General features: G+C 26.6%; 1 protein-coding gene across 1 annotated transcript; it reads left to right on the top strand.

Moving 5' to 3' along the window:
- Positions 1–7,490: 7,490 nt before the first annotated feature.
- Positions 7,491–14,887, top strand: LOC112596988 (hydroxymethylglutaryl-CoA lyase, mitochondrial). The gene is made up of 6 exons (XM_025342884.1): positions 7,491–7,899; positions 12,241–12,407; positions 12,627–12,750; positions 12,825–13,037; positions 13,442–13,630; positions 14,293–14,887. The coding sequence occupies exons 1-6, from the start codon at positions 7,831–7,833 to the stop codon at positions 14,572–14,574; spliced, it is 1,044 nt and encodes a 347-aa protein (XP_025198669.1). The 5' UTR covers positions 7,491–7,830; the 3' UTR covers positions 14,575–14,887.
- The last annotated feature ends 11,430 nt before the right edge of the window (positions 14,888–26,317 follow it).

Genomic DNA, 26,317 nt, shown 5'->3' with positions numbered 1-26,317 from the left:
TATTGCCAACTTCGAGTACTTGGACTATCAACTTTAGACATGATGTTATGTAGGTAATATTTAGCCAATTTTTAAATTAAATATTGTAAATAATGATTTGTCCGATAGTAATATCTTTAAGTTTACTTAAGTTTGTAATTTATATAGAAATACTCAAATGCTATAGGTATTTATAATATTTTAAGACTATTTGCGTGCTATGTTGTTTTGTAAATTTTATCAAAATATAACAAATATAATTTTAATTTATAAGCTCCAGTTGTACAATGTGACTGATATACGTAGACCACATTATAAAACTACCTATGGTATATTAGGATTATTAAAAATAGTTTTATTTTAAATTTAAAAAACCTGTTCTAATCAGCCCTGACACACGTAGTTAGAACACTTTCCTGTTTACCGTACACTGAAATACGGTGTACTTTTCATTGGCATTTTATATTTGTATATTCATACAAAATATATAGATTCGAGGATATCATTAAAAAATAGTACATAGTATACGAACGTTTACCATAATTATATAACAAATCTGACTAATTCTATTTAAAATTCAATAAACCATTAATTATTTTACATAAACGCAGTATAACGGACGATGTCTTAATCTTAAAATATGATAATTAATAAATAATTATACTTTTATTTCATTTTACCTTTTCTATTTTATTATATTCATCCAATATTAGACGCATGTGAACTGATACAGGTATTATGACGATTAACGGCTCATTATTATTCACGTCTATAACTGCGTATACAGTACTGTAATTTGGTATATTATAATCTCACGTCAATGTATATTTTGATTAGATATTATTTAATCATCAATAAATGTTGTTGTTAAAAAAATGTTTTCTAATAAATGTATTTTTAATTTTATTAATAAATACAGTATAATAACATATTTTTCATATTTTTGTAATACAAGTATTCAGGATGCGTATTTATACGGATCAATTATAAATTATAATGTTGTTGATTTGTATATACATATAATAATTATTATACTATTAAAAAAACATTTCACTTAATAATTTTCATAGGTTAATTCTCAACAGCATGCGATCTTGTTGTTGACTTTTACAAAAATTTCGATCAACAATAACATATTGATTTTATGGCTTTAGATTTCGGTAAATAGATATTTTAAAATAATAACGTACTTCTTAGGTAGGTACTACATGTTTGGTAAGCATATTAAAATACTTGAGCTCGTACGTAGATTACTCGCTTATTTTGCTGTCACAATTTAATATTTATACGTATAAGTACAAGAGGACGATTTATAAATACATAGCTTCAAAACACAACGGATAAATCTAGAATTATGGAATAGGTAAGGTTAGGTACAGATCTCTTAACTAAGTATGTAAGATTAAAGTACCATTAGATAAAAAATAAAAATCGTTAAACAAAAGGTATAAATGTATAATAGTATATAATTTAGTGTCCACAAATGGTCGATAATGAATATTGTATAGGCCTACGACAATACAAGTGGCCTTCATGTTCATTGTTCATTCTTGTTATACGTCACTGTTTGTAAGTGAAACTTTAGAATTAGTTATCTACAATGCATAAACATTATTACATTTTAGTATAATGTCAAATGTGGTTCGATCGAAATTATACAATTTTTTCATTAACCAAAACTTATTGTAATTCGAAGCATGAATTATGTATAGGGATAATAGACATAATAGTATAATCTGCATAGTGTGATATTATCAGTGAAATCATTCAACGAGCTGTGAATTTTATTTAATACTATGCATGCTTAATATGATTTACATAATATTATAATTTATTATAATAATATAATTATTACTCCAATATTAATTCGGTTAGTTGAAGAATATGGAATGCCATACATTTACTTTTCATGTAATTAGATATCTACTCGTACATAACCATTTTATATTTTATTATGAATATTATTAAACTAATACTTACCTATTTAAAAAAGGAATTGAGTAATGGCTTTGTTTATAGTTTTATTTATTGTCACAATAAAAATGAATTTGATTTTTATTCATGTCATTTAGGTCTTAATCACAAGTGAACCGTATATTACATTTATAAAAAATTCGTTTTCTGAGTTGAAATTCCATTATATTGGTTTTACAATGATTTATTATTTATTTATTTATTTTTTATAAAATTTTGAATCCAAAAATTTGATTACACTTTTAATTTTTAATTTGATTAGGTAGGTATAAGTATGGTTGTATAGTTACATTTGGAAGAGAAAAAGCAAAATATCTTAAAATATAAAAATCTTAATTGTTTTTTTTTTTTTTTTATAGTTTAGAAAAACTAACAAAAATAACAAAAAATTATAATAATAGTATTTTATAAACATGAATTTGTAGAGTGTTTTATAGGATCTTAAAAACTTTCAATTAATTAAAATTTTTTTGGACAACATTTTTTTTCTTAGTTTTAAGGCTTGAAATTTAATATTCAATTTTTCTTATAAGTAATACATAAAGACAGTTTTTTTTTTTAAATTGTTTAAAATTCGCGTTATTAGGTTATGATAAAATTAATTAAGACACAAATTCAAAAAAACATTAAATTTTGTTAATATTTCATCACTTAATAGTTTCTCCTCGAACAGTCAAAATTTTTGATATAATTTCATACTTATAAATTATAAATTAAGTAATTTTATTTAGATTTATTGTATAACATGTTATTGTGAATGGTCACAGTCGGTGAATGCTGGCAAGTAGTAGCCACTGGTGAATGTTTACATTTATCAAAATTATTAATACATTTTACAATATTATTTAAAATATTTCGTAGTATCTGTACTATATTATAACATACTGGTTGATAATTTTAATGAAATGCAGGTATTACCACTCTCAATTACCTACGTATCTATGTTAACATCAGAAATCAGTTTTAGTGTGTAAAGAAAATTTAACATAAATTAATAAGTCTTAGTTAACCAAGAAATTTCAATGCGATGAACATTCGCTTCTAATTTAAAAAGTACCTAATTGGGAAGAGGTAATAGGTATACACGCGTTGCAATTCAAAACGAAGTGCACCAAAAAAAATGTATAGATAGTAAAAATATTGACATTATTTGTGTGATATAAAATATCATAGTTGTATTTGTATTATAAATATAAATATATATAGATATTATATTTTTTTTTTTTAATTTCATTGTTGCAATAACTGAAACTATAATTAATTTATAATATTCTCACCATTTTTTAAAATAACAATTTGTAAGCAAATAAAATATATAATAATAAATCTACTTAATAGTAAAAGCTAAATAAATATATAATTATAGTTATTATATACTTTTATTGTTCAATAAAATTGGTATTATTTTATATAGTATTAAAATATTTTGTTAAAAACATATGTATTTATATTAACATTAACACATTACACAACCCATGTTTATTGAAACATTTATAAATATATACTAAACTGATCATGTAAAATATGTTGACATAATTATTTTCCACAATTCAGGTTATATTTTGGACATTCACCGATGATTATCAGCATTTACCATACTGTGGACATTCATATAGTAGTAAATCTTATGAAAACACTATGAATGTCAAAGATCTTTCCATACTATTTATGACACGTCTGTCGTCAGTATACATATTTTAATCAAGAACTTAGTTAAAAACGAATTTTGAGATGGGGAGAGGGTTAAATTTTTTTTAAAACTTACGTTACATAATACAATAGTTAATTATTTAATATTTTTCTACTTTTGAAAATGTTTATAGAGAAGGGGTATAAATCCCTAGTTACGGTCTTGATTACAATTTATTTTATGTAAAAATATTTGTTCAATACTTGATATAGGTAATAAAAATATTGAGATAAGTCGATATCGGTCGGCGTCGCCGTGCCGAGTCGTTTTATCTTCAGTTTACCGTCAACTTTAGTGTAGACTCATTGTGGTGTTTTTTCAACTGTCAAATAGTAAATCCAAACCGTCTTTTGATTAAATATAACTGATGTGGTTAAAGTAAAAAAAATATATAAAAATAAAAAGGCATTGTGTGTACGAATCGTTAAAATACAATTTAAAATTTTCCTTTATTTTAACTAAATATTCTCACAAAGGTGCCTCGACAATATTAGTTAACTTACCAAATTATTAAAAAACCTCTAATAACACAAGATTAATAAATATACTCGTCTATTTTGGTCAGAATCGTTTTTTTATTTTTATTTTTACCATTAAGTAGATATTTGATTTCAAATTTAATACAACCATTACAATGACACGCTATAGATATCTTATTAAATTTAATATTTTTCATTTATATTTGTATCTATGTAATATAATATTATAATAATATGTGCAATATGTACTTAATATTATATTATTGAATATATGAAGGTATACATAATATTTAGTATTAATAATAAAATCATTTTAATTTTGGCAGTTTTAATAATACCATTGATTATAGAATAGACTATTCTATAATCAATGATAATACGGAACAATTTTTCGAGTAAATATACTTAAATAGTGCCTTTTGCTGACGTGAAGGAAAAAATAACTGAAGCGATTAAAAATAATACATAGAAATCGAGCATTCGTGCTTATACGAGGAATTTCATTAACAAATAATATTATCTATACGTTGATACGAATGAATTCCATCAGTGGTTAAAATATTTGGAATTATGAGAACTATTTATTTTTTAGGCAGTGTTAAATATGTATATTGTATAGTATATACCAACTTGATATGTATAATGTATGTAGAATATACAATATACATAGGGATATAAACTTAGTGGTTGTATTTTAAAATTGTCATAATCTATAGAAAATATAAATAAATAATAAAAAAAACAATTTATTGACGATACGCCTTTGCGTGTATGCCTACGACTGAAACAGTGAATTTTCGAAGTTTTAAAACGACATAATGTAGCGTGAATTTAGTTTCGGTCGACCGACACTGTCGCAATGCTAGGAAACTACGATATTTCGTCGTCACGAACATTGCAGCCTTAGTCTGGACCGCAAAATATTATATAATGCGAGTGCAGCCGAACCAAGACACTTCGATCGATCGCGGGGACGTGACGACGTGTATAGACCATAATACAATTTTATTTTATAGCTGTCGTCTTGTCACATTTATCCTGCACATCTATACTGCACAGCCCGTTAATAATAATTTTTCCAGTACAATATTTTTGAAATAAGGTTTTTAAAAAATTATAATTTGTACAACTATTACTATAAAGATATGTGGTAGTGGTTAGTCCTTATGTGTATTTTTCCAAAGATACGAGTTTGCTAACCTATAAGGATGATTTTTGTAAATACCTTCGTAAAAACTATTCAAAAGTGAACTTTCAATTACTAAGACTTTAAGAGCCCTGATGGTGTAATAATTGTGAAATATTAAATGTCAGACACGTAGATAGAAATAATATTGTTATTAATTATTATGTATAGAGCACGTAAGTCGCAAGCAGTCGAATAAAAATAATCAGAAGCGCAGTTTTTTTTTTTTTTTTTCGTCGAAATTGAGTAATATAACATTAAGTTTATTAGATATAGCTGCGAGATTATCGGTTACTGATTATCATGATAACCTTAAGTTAATCGAATAAAATATAATGTACTAAGACAAGTGTACTTAAATACTTATCATTTACAATAAAAATGAATTTTATGATTTTCTCTTCTCTGATATATTATTTTATATTTTTATATCATCAGTTATCATATTATAATTATTATGTAACTGATATTCTGATAGATTTTCTAATAAGTTTTGCTAATTTAAACCATTATTGGTCTAGAGCGGAGTCTTAATATTTCATAAAATTTAATTTATGCAAAAACTAAAAATAAATTTTTAATTAAAGAAAAATCTTTAATATCTAATTATAAGCGATTAGAACTAGAGATATTTAAAAAAATATGTTTATTGTATAACGAAAAATGTTAAATAAAATTAAAACTTACAAGTTAACACAAAAAATGGAAGCTCTATTATTACATCTGTGTAAAAATAATCCATAAATACTTGAAATGTTCACTAAATGTTTGTGTAATCATTTTTAATATATAATAAAATTTTCAAAATATTTCGACTATTAATAGATATTTATAAATATTTAAATTGTTTAAATTATTTAAATTTTATTTCTATAAATTTTGATAAAAGTTTTTGGTTTAGTTAAATTTTCAACTTAATACTAGATCGTCTAGATTCCATGTTAGTTGCTCTTATCGATGTGTAAAAATATTTCAAATCCATAGACACAATTTATTTTTATTAGTTTTGAAGTCAAAAATTCGTAAATTTTTTGCAGTTGAATATAAAATTATAAATCAAAGAGTTTTATAATGATAAAAATAATACAAAAAGATAAATTTATGAGAAACATATTAAATTTTCAAGCATTTTAATCCTGCAGCAAGAAAATATTTTTATTGGCGTATTAATAAAAAACTAAAATAAATTAAAAACGTTTAATATCTTATAAACAAAAAAATATATTCAAATTTTATAAAGTATTTAATATTATATTTATAGGAAAAGATAATACGTATAAACATTTGACGAATTATTTTTTTTTGAGTTACTCTATAACGACAATGTCGATTTCGTCTAAAACAGGAATTGAATAAAAATATCTTTTTTTTTTAATTACTTAGTTTTTTACAGTTATTTTAAAATATATTAGGAATACTTTCTTTTAAGTTCTAACCCTTCATATTATCAATTAGATTCAATTTTCTACCAGGAATACCTTCAAAGCAGAAATTCAAAGCATTTTTACTGCCAAAAATACGGTTTTACACACAAAAATAAAAAATACACTATCATTGTAAAATCAATACGTTCAGAATCTAAAATAAAAATATCTCATTATATTATGTAGACACGTAGACTGATTTTGTCTGGAAAGCAGTTTTTTTTTTTGCGTTAGACGACTTTATGATCGGTTGCAACAATATGATATAATATAATATAATATTATGTCTTTGTATTTTTTTTTTTATTGTTATTATTATTGTTGTTGTTGTTTATATACATAATACATTATCATTCTTTTATCGACCTTGGGCGGCGTTAGCAGCGATCTCTAACAGAGTTCGCGTGTACCGTTCAACGCATCACGCCACACACTATCGTCGCATAATGCACAAAATACAAAATACGAATAAACATAATAATAATAATAATAAAATAACGAAAAAAATACGATATACTTGAAATTTACGGGTATAATCGTTATACCTGTACGATACGTCTTACCCGTCCTCTTATCGATGTACATATTATTATTATAGTGCACAGGCGGTATTGTTATTCACATTTCCGCGGAACCTCGTCGGCGGCGCCGAGATCCCCTTCTCCGCGATTACGTCGAGAGCCCTCCTACCCCCCGCGCGCACCGGCGCACGGTGTTATAGACCTAACGGCCGGTCGACCGGCTGCCAGTAACAGTGTTCGCTTAGCTGTTGTTTGTAGGGCGCTGCTCGTGCACGGCCCCAGTTCTGACTTGCATCATAGCTGTTATTTGTTTTTCCAATAGTTATTATCATCGTTTTATTCCACCGGTGTGTGTGTGTGTAGTAAGACGTGCGCGCACGCGACAGTGTTATAAATATTGCAGAACAGTAATAATATCATTTCCGGTGTATAAGGTTTTATATTGAATATAATAACAATATAATAAATACCATTCCTGCGTTTTAAGACTATATTATAATAAATAAAGTTCTTCGTGGAACCCGGCGCTCGATTTTTGCCAACCCGGTGCGAGAAAACCAACGGTGCATACACCGCAATGCATTTCGTCAACGACGTGTCCAAGTTCCTTTACAGCAGTCTCAAGAACGAATCGAGCAGGCTCAGGGTACGTATCTCGTCCAGCGACCTGCTCATACGCATTCCTATACTATATCGCGAGTATGCAATGTTCATGTGGGATTTGATTTTCAGTTATGTACTCGTACGATTTATAAATTAGCCTTCATTTGAATTGGCTTTTTGTTGTTTTTTTGTCGCCTAAATCTTGCCCACCGATATCCGAAAAACGCGAATATTTTATCCGAAACCCGTCGACGGGTTTAATGGCCGATGGGGTACGTAGAAAGGTGTAAGTTCCAGGGTTATTGTCCGCCGACGACTATTGCAATATTTACTGTTTTCCCGCGCTCCACATTTCACCACTCGTAATAGCCACGAACCGTAATTATGACGGTACAATATCGTTATAGTTCATTATTTATTCCGACCATTTGCGAACCACCCACACTATACTGAACAAAACGCGTGTGCTATACGAATTGTGTACGACGTATTGTTGTCGGTAAGGTTAATGCGATCGAAGTTAATGTTATTATTCCTTGTACATACATAAATGTCATTACTCTTATTAGATTGTAGTTATGCGCCACACAATATCTTTTTCAATGACCATCAAGTATATGTATATCAACAGGTTATTTTATTATTTACGTTGAGCTACCATAATCCTTGGGTTTGACCGATGCAGATTGCCGTGTATACCTCTATGATTTCTCCTTCGCACGAGTACGTCTTTTTCTCAAGATCGCCCAAATCCATAATTATTAGTTATATTAATGACAGATTTGCTCTGCGTGTGTATATGTGTGTCTTAATCCTTGGACAAAGTATAATATAATAATATAGGAATAGTAGTAATTATACAAGCGTCGTGGTCACCGGTGAATAGGATTATTTAGAATTTATACGGACCTTGACTGATCGATATAAAATAACGTTTTGTGTTTGTGTATCAGTGCAGTTACGATTGGATAATTAAACAAAAATATATTCCATGTTCGTATTATTGTTCTTTTTAAATTTATAGTCGCATAAAAACATTATATAGAAATTATATTATATTATCGAAATTTCAATTATATGTACACAGTATTCATACTTCTTTACATATTTAGACAGTAGTTTTGTTCACACGCTTATGACCTATTCACATCAATCTATATATTATGTACCTATATTATAAAATATACAGGCATAATAAATAATAATCATTTTTTGTTACATACATTTTTACCTATTGTTATGCGAATCGTCATTAAGATAACAAGGATTATACCTGGTACTCAATCAAAAAACTAGGATATTAACAATTGACATATTAAATAGGTATAATGTTCATAGTTTATATCTATTGGTTATTATTTGCACAGGATTGCTTATCAAAATATGTTCTGAACAAGTCACTAAAATATACTTAAATTGTTTGTACTTCCTGCCTAAAGAAAAATATTATGCCCATGAATTTGGAAATGTTTCAAGTAGATTTGGCTTTCGTCAAGGTTAATCCAATCTTAACTGATGTAAGATAGTTATTAGGTAAATACTATTAAACCGTTGCGTCGTTATCGTTTCTTCGTTTGATCTAACATTTCCTCATTAATAATATTTATTAAATTTTTTTATTCCTTTTTATTAAATATATATATAATAATTTTTGTTTTATGGTTGGTTTTGCAATTCATTAAATATTTGCATCAAATTTAACACTATATATATTTTTTGGACAATAATATTTAAGTAATTTGTGTTTTATACTAAAAATATAGAGTTGACTGAAAATTATTCGGACACCCGCGGTCTGCCTTTACTGATATTATTTCAATCGTACAGATGATTTTATTTTCTTCGAATTTGATAAAATAATAATTATTTGTGCGTGATAATAAAATAAAGTACTTGGTATTTATAGTTTGTCAAAAAGTTGAAAGGTTAAGTTAGTTTCAGAAACCATAAATATGTGCTAATGTACCATGTATTCCAGTGTTTCTCAACCTTTTTTTCTTATGACAATCTACAACCCTGCAAAAAAATAAAAAGACTTACTTACTAAGAATAATAGTCACCGCAGTTAACAAGCTCTCTTAACAATAATCTATCAAGCGGCTATTTGAGTATTAAAAGTGTCTCATTGTCTTGTTTGTTGAGAAGTGCTAAACTCTTAAATCATAAATATGATTTAGAATTAGAATATAACGTCATACGTTTTTTGTAAACTATTAATACTTACTAATATGCTTATAACGAGAACTCTTATGATCATATTTGACGTAATCAGCATGTCATCGTGTGTCAATTAACAATATTAACATGTACCAATTTACCATTGAGGATATAAGCAATAAAATACTCATTAGTATTCTCAAAAACGTTTTGTACTGCATTTCTAATATTTTATGTTATTAAAGTAGTAGGTATTTGAATTTTTGAAGTATCATCTTTACACATGAATAATACTAATAATTAGTTAAGTGGAAATTTTTACATTTAAATTATTATATGCTTTTCAAGATAACCTTTTCGACTTGATACATAAAAACACTAAAAACAAATCGTTTATTACGAATTAATAATTCTTTGAACATTGATTTGTTTGAAAGTTTTAACGATCCTTTCAATATCATTTTTTTTTCAGAACCTCCACTTGATTGTAAACGGTTAAATAGATACTTTCAAGAACGAAAAAGTTTTGTGAAAATGAATATTGAAAAAACTGAACCATCATATATATATATATATATATATTTCTATGATATTATTTTTGTATTTCTATTATGCAAAGGATAAATGACAATTACATTCTAGTAAACATATTAATATTTCATATTCTTACTAATAAAATGTTTTAAAAATAGCGTATCGCTAAATGTTACAATATTATATAATCGTGTATCCATCGAAAAATAAAATATTAGTTTTGTTCGTAAAGCATAATCTTAATATTATATTCATACAGGCATATGGCCTATTAAATAGTGTATTCATAAAATCGGTTTTCTTATACACACACTACTAAACTTCTTTCATTTAGTAGTGTTACTGACTTAAAATAAAAAGTGTAATATTGCGTCTAGTTTGATGATTACATCTAAAGTTTTAAAACGCGGTTGTTATTAAGTACAACTGTTTGGTAGATGTCATTATGTAAATATTGATATTATCTTCAAATGACATGATTCAAGTATATCACATAATTTCATACTTAAATTATTATATTTTCCACGTATAAGAGATTGAGTAATGTTAGTGAGTACCTATGGTTATATATTGCTTTTTTACCTAAAATTTCAAACATACATAATTCTTATATTAAATATCTACGTACCTATATTTTTTCATTATTAAACTTCAAAAAAGTGTATATCGTTAACCCTAAAAAATACTATAGCTAACTATAGGCATATTATTTACCTCGTACCTTAAAAGTATAAAAAAATAAAAATCATACTTTCGATCAGTTAGGTATTATATTCACGTATTCACGTGTATTACACTTTTAATGCGCCAAATTACAATTATTTTCTAATAAGTATGTTATACATTTTTTAAAGAATCGACTTATTATTATCTTAACCCTGTAAATCAAATTTGTTACACATCGTTTATAGGTACTGTAAATCTATTTGAAATAATGATCAATTAAGTACCACTGTATTAATAATAAAAATAACGAATTTTTGTATAGACTGATATTACCTTATGGATATATTTTTAATTTTATGTGACCATGAAAGCAACTGTATAGTTATATTAGTTATATTTTTATTTCACTCAGAACTGTCAATGCCATTATACTCGTACGTTGAACGGATACGAGTAGACGAGATCTAATACAGTAAACATATTATATAGTAATATTTAAATTCCTGAATTTTAAGTAAATATTTTATACTGTTAATCGTACGGAGTTTGGTTACAACAACAAATAAAACGAACACGTGACCTCTAAAAAGTAACTTGGTATGTTTTCAATAAGTTCTGTTGACCCTGATCGAGTTCATGACTTCTTCATTTTAACAACACACACCGATCTGCAATTTTACATATTTAATACAATATATGAAAATCGTTTATTCCTTGTGTTTGACAATTGTATAGGAATGCACCAGTACTGTTACATTATTCGCGCGTCTTGTAATTGTAAGTAAGATAATTTTACAATTGATTTATGAGTCAATGACTCTTAAATTATTCCTTTTGATGATATGTTCACCAGCCGTCTATGTAGAAGTATTATTTAATATCAATTGTATGAAATTTATAGATTTTATGAAATATTAAATTGACCTAAGTGTCGCGTAATAAAATTATACATTAATTGATAAAATTCTTTTTTTTCCGCATTACATATTGATATGTTCGAATTTAAAAATATGTTTTTATTTTATAGAGCTATGCGGTGAATAGCGTTTACAAGTATCCGACTAAAGTTCGAGTCGTTGAAGTAGGACCGAGAGACGGTCTACAGAACGAATCTAAAAACATTCCAACGGACGTTAAAGTAGAATTCATCAACAGACTGTCTGCGACAGGACTTAAAAACGTTGAAGCTACTAGGTGAGTGACATATGTTTAATAATATAATAGCCACGGTCATCGTATAGAATGTAACGTACATTTTATTTGTAACCTGCTGTTACGAGCACTAATGGTGCTAACCATATTATTATAACTTATACTATATGTAGATACTACTTATTGGCAATTGCGTTTATTTATTTATTTATATGAATATACTTATATATGAAATATATCCAAGGTTCATTTTGATTTTAGTTTCGTTTCACCAAAATGGGTGCCGCAAATGGCTGACCACTCAGAGGTGTACAGTAAGATCGACAAAGTGGACGGTGTGTCGTATCCGGTGCTGGTACCAAATATGCGAGGTCTACTCACAGCCGTACGTATACTTACGAACTCATCCGACGCACGCATTTCGTATGTTCTGATTTAATGTTTCGATATCGTTTTCAGATGCAACACGACGTTAAAGAAATCGCCGTCTTTGGTTCCGCTTCTGAAGGATTTAGTCAAAAAAACATTGGCTGCAGTATTGCTAAGAGTCTGGAAAGATTCGAAGATGTAGTTTCCACTGCTTTAGACCACGGTATCAAAGTTCGCGGATATATTTCTTGCGTGTGTGGGTGTCCGTACGATGGGGCTGTATCGCCTCAAGACGTCGCTAAGGTAGTTGACATACATTATACACAAATGTATGAATTGTTTTTTAGATAGGAAAAATATTTTAGTAAAATTGATCTATTTAATTAAACAATCTATTAAATAAAGTACAAAAAAAAAAAAAAAAAACGTATGCCTAAAAACGAATACTATATTTTTTGTATGAAAGTATCTCTGATCACTATTTAAACACAATATTTTATTGGTTTTTTAATAATTTTCAAACATTTCAAATTTATCTTGTATTAGTCAATATCTAGGTAGGTATTCAAAATATAATAATGGATTGATAATTTTGAACGATAAATCCTATTGATATGTTTTGTTATTATTTAATTGAATATGTATAGTAATTATAATTATAAATCCGAGTATCTGACTAACAAAATTGTATTTATGTAAATATTTAGATATCCGACGCGTTGTTCAAAATGGGCTGTTATGAGATTTCTCTTGGAGATACAATTGGTATTGGCACACCGGGCTCAATAAGAGCAATGTTACAAGAAGTCATGGAAATTGTGCCTGTTGAAAATTTGGCTCTCCATTGTCATGACACTTATGGACAAGCATTGTCTAACATACTTACTGCTCTCGAGGTATGCACAATAAACGCTAGCTGTTACTCGAGTCTGTGAAAATAATCAAAAGCTTTACTCCAATGCTTTGACTTGACCTATCCCAAAATTTCTAGTTTTTGGATACACTTTAATATTACATATTATATTTTATGATTACGTTCGCACAGGAAAACTATATTTTTATTGACTTATTCTAAAACATATTTACCTTATATCCTAAGTGCTTTTTGAAGAGAGTTTAATTTGTTAAATAATTGAAATAACACGATCGATTAAATTCACAGACTTCATTATCATATTGATATGTTATTATTACACCAGAAATTTGTCTAGTGGTGCATTAGATCTCTGATATCGTGGAAACTAGTAGGTAAACACATAAGTCGGTAATACAGATAACAGATGTAGAATAAAAATGAATAGTTACAATATGAAAAGTAATTGAAAAAAATTACAGTTTCCTACGTAAGCCTTGGTTTATGCAATCCAAGACCTACGTAGGTGATTATGTGGTTGGGAATTTTAACAAAAAATAATTAAATATTTAGCCCCAATAATTAATAAATAAATATAGTGGTTAGCCACATCACTTAATTTGTATTTGACAATATCAATAGCAGTATATTATTCCTCATAGTATCATATAATATTATAATACAACATTATTTTTCTTGTTTCAGATGGGAGTTTCAGTCTTCGACTCATCGGTGGCTGGTCTTGGCGGCTGTCCTTACGCCAGAGGTGCTTCTGGTAACGTGGCCACTGAAGATTTGATTTACATGTTGCAAGGAATGGGAATCGAAACTGGTGTGGACATGGACCTTTTATTGAGTGCTGGCAGGTATATTTGCGAGGAGTTGGGAAAAAGTACAGAATCGAAAGTGGCCAGAGCGTTGTCCGGAAAAGAAAAACCTATGAAATTCTTGCAATCCTACAAAAATCAAACATCGCTCAAGAACTAACGATCTTCTTAACACCTATAAATTATTTCACTTATTATCATTCGAAATATCTCTATCGTCTTGTGTAATTTAGTGAATTTTTAATTATTTATATAAGACTGAATCTATTACATTTGTCTTGAATGTGACTTTAAACGTAATTTTTTTTTATATTTAACTATCGTTTATAGATGATTTTTATAATATTTTATTTTATTACCGTATTATTATATTCATTATCATATGCATTACACATGGACAAGTACTCGATCATCTGACAATAGGCACAATTCGTGAAAGAGAGATGTACTTGGATCATGAGAGGGTTAGCTCTTAAATACGCTCCTCTAAATTATTTCATCGAATTGCGTCCATTTGTATCACCCAAACTATACGATTTATAAGTATAAACTTCTTTGTTAAAAACAATTTGTGTTTTCCATTCGTGAATGTATTTTTTTAGAGCGATATTATTAAGTAGTACATAATATTATATAATATATTTTTATAAACGATTATTTTTAATAAAGTTAAAATTAAAACCAATAAGTTTTACATATTTATGTATTGCTATGCATGATGAAGTTGCTTATTTTTATGTATTGAAAAATAATTATTTTTAAATTTAGGCCAAAAAATTGAAGAGCAAGAGCAAGTGAATAATTAGCTTTGGTTTATATACGATTTAAGTAGTCATCAAATATTCGTTTAACTAAAAAAAAAAAATCGAAATCGTGTATTTTAATGATTTTAAAGTTTTGGAAACAAGTGTGATAATACATTATAGATAGCTTTTTATTATCCAATTGACGAAGTAGTTAATTATAGTATAGAAGAATAAAAACACAAAGAAATATGTCTGAATAATCAAATTGCATTGATTTTTGTTCTATTCATTAAATAGAGCTATTTATTTATCATTTTTGTTTTAGACATTTAATTAATAATGTTTTTAAATAAACAAAAAGTGTTTATTGTCAAAAATATTTAAAAAATTGCAGAAACAAAACTCAAATAAGCAGATAGTATGTGTATCTATATATACAAATGTATGATTCAGTCTTTTGATGTAGCATCTGAAAATATGGAATTTTATTTTTTTTTTGTTGGTCATGAAATTAAAAATTTTTGTTTCAACTATTAAAGCCATTAGTATTACATTTGTATGATCTACATTTAATAATCACTTGTTTAAAGTACATATTGGTAGAGAAAAAGAAAATAAATAGAAAAAAAGAAAAGTATTAATAGTCAATAGATAATTAAAATAGTTTTGAGATATTATTTATATAAGTATGAGTATTACAATTATAGGTTAGGTATATCTTATATTAGGTTCACTATAGGTTTTAAATAATTCTGGCGTTCAATATAGAAAATTACAACTTTTATAATAAAGTAAATATTTCATATATCTTTTAGTAATAATAATAATCAAAACTTAATTTAAAAGCATCTAATATAAGAAATTTAAAATAGAAATATTTATTATGTTAATTTAATGCTGTGAAAGCGTAATTATTATTTATTTTTATTAAACAACTTGGCCTCGACGTAAATAAAAATAATGTTAACTCTAATAATAGCTTGAAACCTTTAAAAGTGTTTACTACGCTAATTATAATTTTTAACATTATATATGTGCGATAAATTCGTTTTTTTAGATCGGTTGAAAACTCTATGAACTGAATGCATTAAAAATCTATTAAATATATATGCAATTTATTCTACAATAAAAATTAGTTATTTAAACAGTGCATACTATTATCTCATACTATATTCTTTATAAATACTTATATTTATCAACAAAAGTTACAGAAAACAAAAACATAAACAATAAAATGGTACCAAAAATAAAAGTCAAATTTATCAGTATAAACTTTTATTTGAAAACAAAATTTTAGTTTTAGTGGCCAAGCTGCTTATAATACTATAAATAAAAATGTTTAAAAAACATGAGCATAGTTTCCAGAGGTCCTAATGACCTAAAATATGTTAAATATATTTTTGTACTCACACTATACACATTAAGTACACAATACAATGCATTATGTAGTAACAACTAACTATAGTAATGTAAAATATAATTTGTCCAAACTTAATTATTCCTTCTATCTGAGTAACAAAAAAAACCACACGAATACATTATAAATTCACAGCGTTTGCTGAATATTATTGCTCAACAGCTCAATAGAATGAATTAAATTGTTACCTAAATCTAAGAGAAAATGTCATTAAAAGTAAATTAAAATACACAATTAATATAATATTATATTATTACTTATTGGAAGTTTTGTTGATATATATATATATATATAATATAATATACTGCAAAAATATTATGTGATATAATATAATTACTATTTCTAATTAGCAGTAGGTAATTATACAAAAGTTCATAACATGAGGTATGGCCACGTGTTTCCGTTCTGTCACAAAGTAAATTTATAACACTTGTTAGAATGCTAAATTAAAATAATAATTATTCCTATTTCGTGAGAACACATTTTGTGTTTACCACAGAATCCACTTTTCATATTGTGAGATAAGTTTATATGGAAAATAGCACTAACGAAAATATAGTATTAACTACCTTCATTCGAGGAAGGTATACACTACATATACTACTAACTGTTTAGTGAATACAATAGCATTTAAAAATGACAGTTGCCAATTGGTAAGTATGTAGCTTGCATTTCTTTAGCAATCATTTAATTATTTTTACTTTTTGTCAAGCCAACATATTTTACTCAGACACTCAGTTATAATGAACTTTTAATATGTGGAATGATTATATTGTGTTCGTTTATCTCTAATTTCTAACGAATTTTAAATTACAATTATCGGTTGAAAATACGCAATCAGAATATGTGTTTAAGGTGAGATTAATAAACTCTCGAGCAAACTAATCATTTGTTAGTTTTAATAATGATTATTATTATAAAATAATATGCAGTTTATCACAAGGTCGAGTATATAAATAAAACATTCCGGATTTACATTAAAATTGTATTTTAGATTTCTGTAGTATATATATATATTAAGTAGTTTTAAAAATTCCAATCCCCACCAAACTTACTGTGCATAAATTAATTAGCTTAAGACTTATTTGAGTTTATGCGGTCCAAATTTGGATGAAGTAATTCAAAGTTTGTATTACTTATGTACACGCTTTCCAAATGATTTATTTACACATGATAATTAATTCACCTTGGTTTGTCAGTATCCAACTTCCACACTGGCTTTAAACTTATAGCAGTTTACCGATATTAACCAATAATCACCACTTTAAAATGATTAAACTATACAAACAATAAAATCATTACACGATAACCTATATAAATTCTGAACATCGACTAAAAATAAAATATTCTAGAACTTATACAGTAGAAAACTATTGAACTAAAATACCTAGTAAATGTATACTATTATAAATATTAAACAAAAAAATCATGTTGGGTTTTATCACTGAATGGTTTCCTTCCTCATTATATTTCGTTGCTTATCTTTATTGTAAATGTATTACATATTACTTATATTATATATTAAAAAATGATCTTATTTTTTTATTGTGCTAAAATACAAATCATAAATATTATTTTATTAGATAAAAATAAAAATAAATTGATTTATTATGTAAAATTAAACTCGTATAAAATAAAAAATTCGAACACTTATTAAAAATTGAAATTAAAAAGTCTACACGGGTCGACAAAAATGAATCCGATCCAATCAGCTTTAACCACCTATTCAAATACAACAATCCAAAAATTAAGCCGATCTGACCAGAAAAAATATACAAGTTGTTTGATCGAATCTAATTCGATACGACAATTATTATAAACAGCATATTAAATCAAAGATTTTCTTACGAACTGACTACGTGATTTCTGTTTTTAGCCAATATTTTGTGGCGTTACCTCAGTGGTTAGAATGGTCGCAATATCAATTATTAATTATTATTCAGTTTATCAACTTAATACTATTGTAACTTAAAAATTCTGTGATGGACTATGATGGCTATTACATAAATCTATAATAGTTTAACGTACACATAATACAAGTACGCTGTTAGGAGTGGACTCAAACTTGAGAGGTTTACGTGCTCAGACTCAGTATTCTAATATATCTAGGTAGTGATTTTTCAAAGAAATGTTTTCTTATCTTTTTTAGTTTTTATTAGTTTATTTAATATATTATAATTCAATTCACTTACACAGTTAAACGTCTTGTAAGACTTTTGAAAATATTCAAATACCTTATTATAGCTATTATAACTGTTACTAAACCTGCTGATACCAAAACTTTAACCTGTTAAAAACAAATTAATAGGTACTAAGTTTATAAAAAAAATAAAACTTTTTTTTAGCAATTAATGTTTTTATAAGAAATAAATATTTACAAATTTCTTAATACTTAATAGTACCTATATAGTATGTATAGCATTTAATATACAAATGGTTGTTAATTGGCTTTCGAATAAACATAAATAAACAATCTGAATTCCGCACTAGTACATATTCTCATCAAAAGTTTTATTACATTAATTTTACTATTTATCACGGATTAAATTCATTAACATAGATGAAGAATATATCCATGTCTCTATAGATTAACCTTTAAATTTTTAATACATATACCTATATCAACTGCTTAGTTCAATCATGAACTTATATTATTACTTATTTGGTTTGGCTCAATAGAAGTGGTTAAAAACTGTTAACCAATTAAAAATAATAAATATTAGAAATATCGTCAAATGTTCAGCTGTTCAAGGGCTCCCATCTCACAGCGTACTACAACCGCACACAAGCACATATTATGATCAGTCAAATGATCCCATAAATCGTCTATTTTAATAACATTAAAAGCAAGATTTTTTAATTTGTTTGCTAGTTTAAAGGTAAAAAGATTAATTTACCAAAGAGCATTTGTTTTTTTAAAAACATTTTTCAGCCCAATTAGGACCAAATTTTTTTTACAAATAGCCTGATTTTGATCTGGCCCAAATATTTATTTTGAATTAATTTAAACGATCCGAACAGTAAGTTCAAATATCCGATATACGAACCATTTCAACTCGACTTTGAATTGAACTGAATCTCGGATCGGACATGGTACTTAAGAAATATTAATATAACTTACATTAGATGTTCACACATTAGAAATAAAATATCAAGATAGTACAAATTAATGACTTGACTCTTTATTACCAATAATAGCTCAGGTTGTGCTAAATTCATTTGTATAACTTTAGATACTTATACATATTTATATACATAATTAGTAAACATAAATTAATGTATCGTGACATAAATTTTGCTACCTACAGGCTATAGCTGTATTTAATGTGATCTATGCTAATTTAATAAATTATAATATGGAACTGCAGTTGCATAAGGTACAAAGTCATTAACCTTATTATTATTTAAGTTGTAATCCGTATTATTTTTATGCTGTCTACTCTAATGCGTTAAAATTGCCAAAACGCGTAGATCCACTTTTTTATTACTTATAATCTAGGTTTGATCGACAACGTAAATTACAGTTATTATTTGTTTTTCAAGTTTTGAGTTATAAATAGAAAAGGAACATATTTCAAAATAAGAATCATATAATGTACATGTATTATTTAATTTCATTACTTAATCAAATGTATACAAAAGAAAATAATTACGATAATACTTATACTGCAATAAAGTACATAGTTAATTCTTAGATTTTATTTTCATACATTTTTAGAAAGTTTTTTACTCATCAGATTATGATTGAACATATATTACTTAAATAAAACAGTCTGTTTATGATGTTTAAATTAGTTTTATCTTTTCGTCTCAATACTTTACTATTTTTTTTTTTCAAACTGTGAAAGTATTAGTTAAATTATCAACCTATCAAATTTTAAATTTACTAACGAATTTTTATCACATAGAAAATATTCATCTCAAAAAGTAATTAACTGATTAACTGGTTTACTATCTAAAATCAAATTATTTATATTTACTTAGAGAACATTTTATATGAGGCGACTGCCGGATAGGCAAAGCATAAATTCAAAAATGTAATTATTAATATTGAATGGGAAGAAGGTGTCATATACTTATATAATAATTTCCTATATGATGTTCAAATTGTTTTTTGTAAAGCGGTCTATAATTAAAAAATTATACTGATAACAAAAAAATTGTACTTGAAGTCTAAATTTTAAACTTGTACTTGATTTATTTATCATCAAATGTTTTATAATTATACTTATATGCCTATTTAATATACAAATATGCAGTAATATAATTTTATAAAAGTCTTTTTAATCTATAATTGCATTTAGCACCCAAATAGCTATTATATTACATAGAAAAATAAAATAAAGGTGAGGAATAGAATATAAAATATTTTATTAGAACTTAACATTTATGCACAAGTCGTACAAGGTTACTAAGGCTATATGAATATTTTCAAAAAGTTAATTTTGATAGAAAATAAAATTAATGTGTTGATTTTTATGTTCTGAACTATTATAATATATTATACTCGTATTTATAGTTAAATTTTGATGTTCATAATTATTAAATTTATTTTTATTTAACTAAATGACAGCATTAATTATTTTCTAGAAAAAAAGGTTGATAATAATATTTTTCAGATACATTTAAAATTGCATCCAAATAATTGTATTTATTTTTTATTTTTAAAAAAGTAAGTCATTACCTTACTGGAAATTAAAATGAAATACGGAAGACCATATCATAAAATAATTTGATGGCTATTTCATTGAGTACTCATAGACTTATACTTATTAATATGGCATTATATCTTCACTTATTATTTTTATCATATTACTTTTTATTTTTGTGCGAGGAGAAATTTACTTCTCAGAGCAATGAATTGACTCTATAAGTCCTTAAAAATTACAAATTACTCTATACTTTTTAAATAGTAAATTTTTTTTTTCATCTTATGAAAGTTTTTTTTACTGATTTTATTTAAAATGTTAAAACACTTTCAATATGTATCGGAGTTCAAAAATATTCAACAAATATTAAGAATATTAATCATAAATAATGTGTATACCAATCTAATTATTATCTAGCTAAACTACTGCTAAAATAAATATAAAAATTATACTTAATTCAATAAGTGAAATTGTAAAATAATTAATTATACCATTAATATAGTATTTGGATTTAATATGTATAATTAAACCTCTGTGCAAGTAGAAAAGATAATGCTGAAAATACTAAAAATTAATAAAAGAGATTTTCGTTAAAAAAAAATAAATACAAAAATATTCTGAGAATAAAATTGTTATGTTAATAATATAAAAATTAAAACAATAAAATCCATTCGGTGATATATCGAAAAAATGTACGAAAATTCGTAATTCTGTAAGTAAAATAATATCACGTAAATTGTTTAATACATTATACCCGTTTTATTTTTTTAATACAAATTTAAGAATTTTTTTAGCATATTATATATTTTATTATATCTCGAAAATCATTGAAGTATTTGTTAGAAATTGTCTGCATATAATAATATAATACATTGCGTATATTTATATTTATGAGATAGGTCTTTATGTACACAATTTTCTATAGGAACGTTTTAAAAACCAATAAACCTATGCAATTTGCTCGTTGGATATGTTTCTCGTGACGTGAACTTTACAAGTACCTATATTGATCGTTATCTACGTGCCTCCGATATAGTACAATATGGGTGAGTGACTTATGCGCTGAAGACTGCATGTCTGCGTGTGTACTGTGTAAAACACGAATAGCGGTGTTGAGTAGCAGTGAAATTTGCGTCGGACGGCCGCTTATGAAAATCGATTCTGCAACGCTAAACAGAAAATTATAATAGCATTTATTTTATTGTTATCTGTTTCATTACATATGTTGCCGGAGCAATTGTTTTAGAACACTCGTAATCAAATCCGAATAACATATTCTGTGAGAATTCCATATATTATTATATATTATACAACTATTATACTATTATGTGCAAGTTTACAGCACCTAAAGGTACATTGTAACACGGAGATAGGACTATTACTTATGCAGTACATGGTACTTATGTCTGCGAAAAATACATTTTCTCACGGTTTTTAAGATTTATTTTAAAACACAATATCGTGGATGATCTCCCGCTCAAATGTCGAGACACGAGATCCAAAAATGATCTATTAAATTTATCGTACACGGTAAAAAATGTAAAAACACTTAATCATCGGGAATTCGCACCAATTATACATGTTGTTATTTCATAAACCGTGTACATGCGCACGTCGTTTATACTTATAAACTTATTGTTAAAGTTAGGCGATTCGACGCTGTCGGTATTTTATTTTCTATGATCCGTATTAACTATACTGGGAATAATTTTACACGCGAAAAATAACGAACGTTGAATGGAAATGTTATCGAATAGAAATCTAACAGCAGTAACAACATCATTTTCTGTACTTTTTTTCCGAGTGATACGAATATTTTACAATAAATTTCGATAACTATCTCAGAGTATGCTTCATCCAATATTTCGTTTTAATTAATTTCAGTAAAACTAACAAGGATTGGAGCACGTGTACGTCGTGTACAGATAAGATAAATACATTTTTAATGTTTAGAAATAAATAATAATAACGAAAAATGTCTCCATTCTTTAGAAATTAAGTACACGTAATGTCCATGTTTGTACAATCGCCAAAGCATTAGCTTTCTAGTTGATCCAAACAGAAAATTTAATTGTAATGCGCGTTGGAGAGAAACCAAATACGTATTATAGCCTATATATAGGTAAATAAAATCGTGTGTACAAGTTCCATTGATAAAACGGTATAATTTTTACCTATGTTTGAATAACATTTGACACAGACCTCACGTCATAATCAATGTAAAATATTGTTTTTTTTTTTTTTGTTTATCAGTTAAATGCTGTTCAATACTAATATATCACGAGTATATTATATTTTTATATAGGTAAAAGGTATAAACTCGATAAAAAAAATCTATTTTTAAATTAAAATGGGCTAGGCAAAAAAAGAATATCGAACAAAGAAAAATATCATGACATAATAAATAATTGGATTAATGAAAATGGTCAGTAATCATTTTAGAAAGTAATATAATTTATATTAAAGTTGGAGATTATTATTGGACATATCACATTTTATAGGTACGTGCGTACAGCGACAATATTTCCCAAATATTTTAAGGACAAAATAATATATACTTATAGTGAATGTTTATAATTTAAATGACATTTGCATAACATCAATAGGTAATAATAACAATAATAAAAAAAAAAATTCGGTCAACAAAATAACGCCAATAAAACTTAATATGTTTTTTGAATTAAAAAAATTATGTTGAAAAAGTTTCTTCATTTTCAATTAGATTTTTTTTATCAATTGACATCCGGTTCTTTACGGACCTTATAACGATTACAAATAAATTATTATATTGTATAATGTTTATGATATTTTTATACTCGAGTGCATAATATAATGTTAAAATAATAACATTAACTATATACTATGCATCTTCAGTGTATAATAATAAAAGTCAATTCAAAGTCAATAAACGCTGATTGGTAATTAAATAATATCTCATTTGATTAAAAATAAAATTGAATACATCATAATATTATATACATAGATGGGAACTGGGTGCTAAAGTAAATCTAACGTTTGATCTTTTTTTATTACGTATTTCATATAATTAATACTATTGCTGCTCAATCGAGTGTAATATTTTATAGCTATAACTGTAAAAATAAAGCATCTATAATATGATAACCTATTACGATCGAACAATTAGCAAACTTAACATTTCACATTTCATCGAAATATTAAATTTATATAAATATTATATTATTATAAGTAAATGATTTCAACACCGAGAATGTATTTACGGAAATTAAAAACGAGAAGAGATAGTGATTTGAATTCTAAAACTTTCATTTACTTCGAAATTCAAATAACAATAATCAATAATATATTTAATCATATTGCCGAAAAAATAAAAACGCACAGAATATATGATTATCAATTTACTACCGACACATGCAATAATCTCTAATAAATTTTAATAAACCGTTACTATACACCTACTCACGTTTTTATTCATTAGGTAAGTGATGTGCGTATATATCTGTATTGCACATGTATAGTAGTATTTATTATATATATGACTCAATATTATAAAAGCAGACCGTTTTAATTGAAAAGCGTCCGTTATACTATTCGGTATAATAAACTACATAGTAATTATTATGGAAACACCAGTTATAATAGAAATGTTTAGAAAAAAACTAAATTACATATAATATAATATAATGTACAAAAATTATTTCCATTTAGTTATTATTTAAAAAGTTAGTTAAAGATAATCTTTTCAAAAATTGGCAATGTTTTCCATATATGGTTTTTAATAAGTTCCGTTTTCGTTTTTATTGTTATGTAAAAGAAATTAAAGTCAGTTATGAAGCTCGTTATTCGATTAGCGCGGTTTCGGACTCTCCCATGCGTATAAACGAACAGTTTTATTTATCATTATGTCGTATAATATTATGTGTAAAACGATGAGTATGATGAGTATATGATGCGTCTTCTTAACAATGACGTGTGATGGGAGACAAGAAAAAAAGGAAAAATAGAACGATCGATAAACACAATTTAATAATAATAATGATAATAATAATACTGTAATTGATCATATCGACTTTCACTTTAATTTATTTGATTTCTGTTATTTTTGTTTCGTTACAATCGAAATAATAAATATTTTAAATTCATCAGGCGTAATAGTGTTATTATTATTATTATCATTACTGATCTTATACTATATTATGGTGAGTACTCGCGGTGACCAGCAACAATTATTACGAAAACCGTTCTTCTTCATTTGCTCTATTACGGTAAAGGTTGTAATATAATTACGATTTACGATGCAGCCAATGATGACTCGGGTCATACCACTGTAAGTATAATTGGTACACCAATTTCCATCGTGGATTTAATAATCGTTGCCCGTCATCAACATAATATAAGTTATTACACGCATGTGCTGCATTTTTAGCGGCTATTTATCCGAATTCCTTTCTCTTCTCGTCGAGTTTCCGATAGGTATATGTGCGTGTAAGACTCATCGAACTTTTCGCGTCTAATATAGTCTCCGCGGACGTGCCATTTGGTTTTCACTTCCGCACTTGACGCGGGTGTAGTGGCCGTCGTTTTAAAAGTGAAAACGATTGTTTTGCAAGAAAGCAAAAATAAAATGTATGTGTATGTATATATATATAAAAAAAATTATAAAAAAATAATAACGCATCATCGTAGTTATTCGTTTTTAGGCTCGCAGTTATTTCTCTCTTGTTTGCCGGCACGCGCGATATGTGTGTCTGCTCACTGCAAAATATATGTACACGTGAATGAATTATTAATTTTCAAACGTTGTTCACAACAACACGGCACAACAATAGTTTCGTCCGATATGTCACACTTGTCATCATGAGCACACGCATGTGGCAACGACAGTAGTGGCGGTCTGGTCAGTCGCCGCGTAAAAGTGAAAAAATAAAAATCATATTTATATATTATACACATAATAATGACTCATATCTACGTAATTGTTTTCTAGATTGGCCACTACACAACAGACAACGGCTGCAGCTGCAGTTCGGCACTCCCTAACGCCCGGAATCGCGTATTATTAAATATATATGTTTATATATATAATATATATATATATATATATATATGTCT

Source organism: Melanaphis sacchari, unplaced genomic scaffold (genome assembly GCF_002803265.2).
Source record: "Melanaphis sacchari strain LSU unplaced genomic scaffold, SCAv2.0 Contig0_pilon_pilon, whole genome shotgun sequence".
Taxonomy (NCBI): domain Eukaryota; kingdom Metazoa; phylum Arthropoda; class Insecta; order Hemiptera; family Aphididae; genus Melanaphis; species Melanaphis sacchari.
Note: the sequence above shows the minus strand (reverse complement) of the source record. Positions and strands in the feature narration are given on the sequence as shown.

What these genes read in the sequence shown, in the direction of transcription:
- LOC112596988 (XM_025342884.1), top strand. Translation starts at nt 7,831, where the DNA reads ATGCATTTCGTCAACGACGTGTCCAAGTTCCTTTACAGCAGTCTCAAG. An exon ending in CGCCTCAAGACGTCGCTAAG is followed by an intron (nt 13,038 to 13,441) that starts GTAGTTGACATA and finishes GTAAATATTTAG; the next exon opens with ATATCCGACGCGTTGTTCAA. An exon ending in ACATACTTACTGCTCTCGAG is followed by an intron (nt 13,631 to 14,292) that starts GTATGCACAATA and finishes TTCTTGTTTCAG; the next exon opens with ATGGGAGTTTCAGTCTTCGA.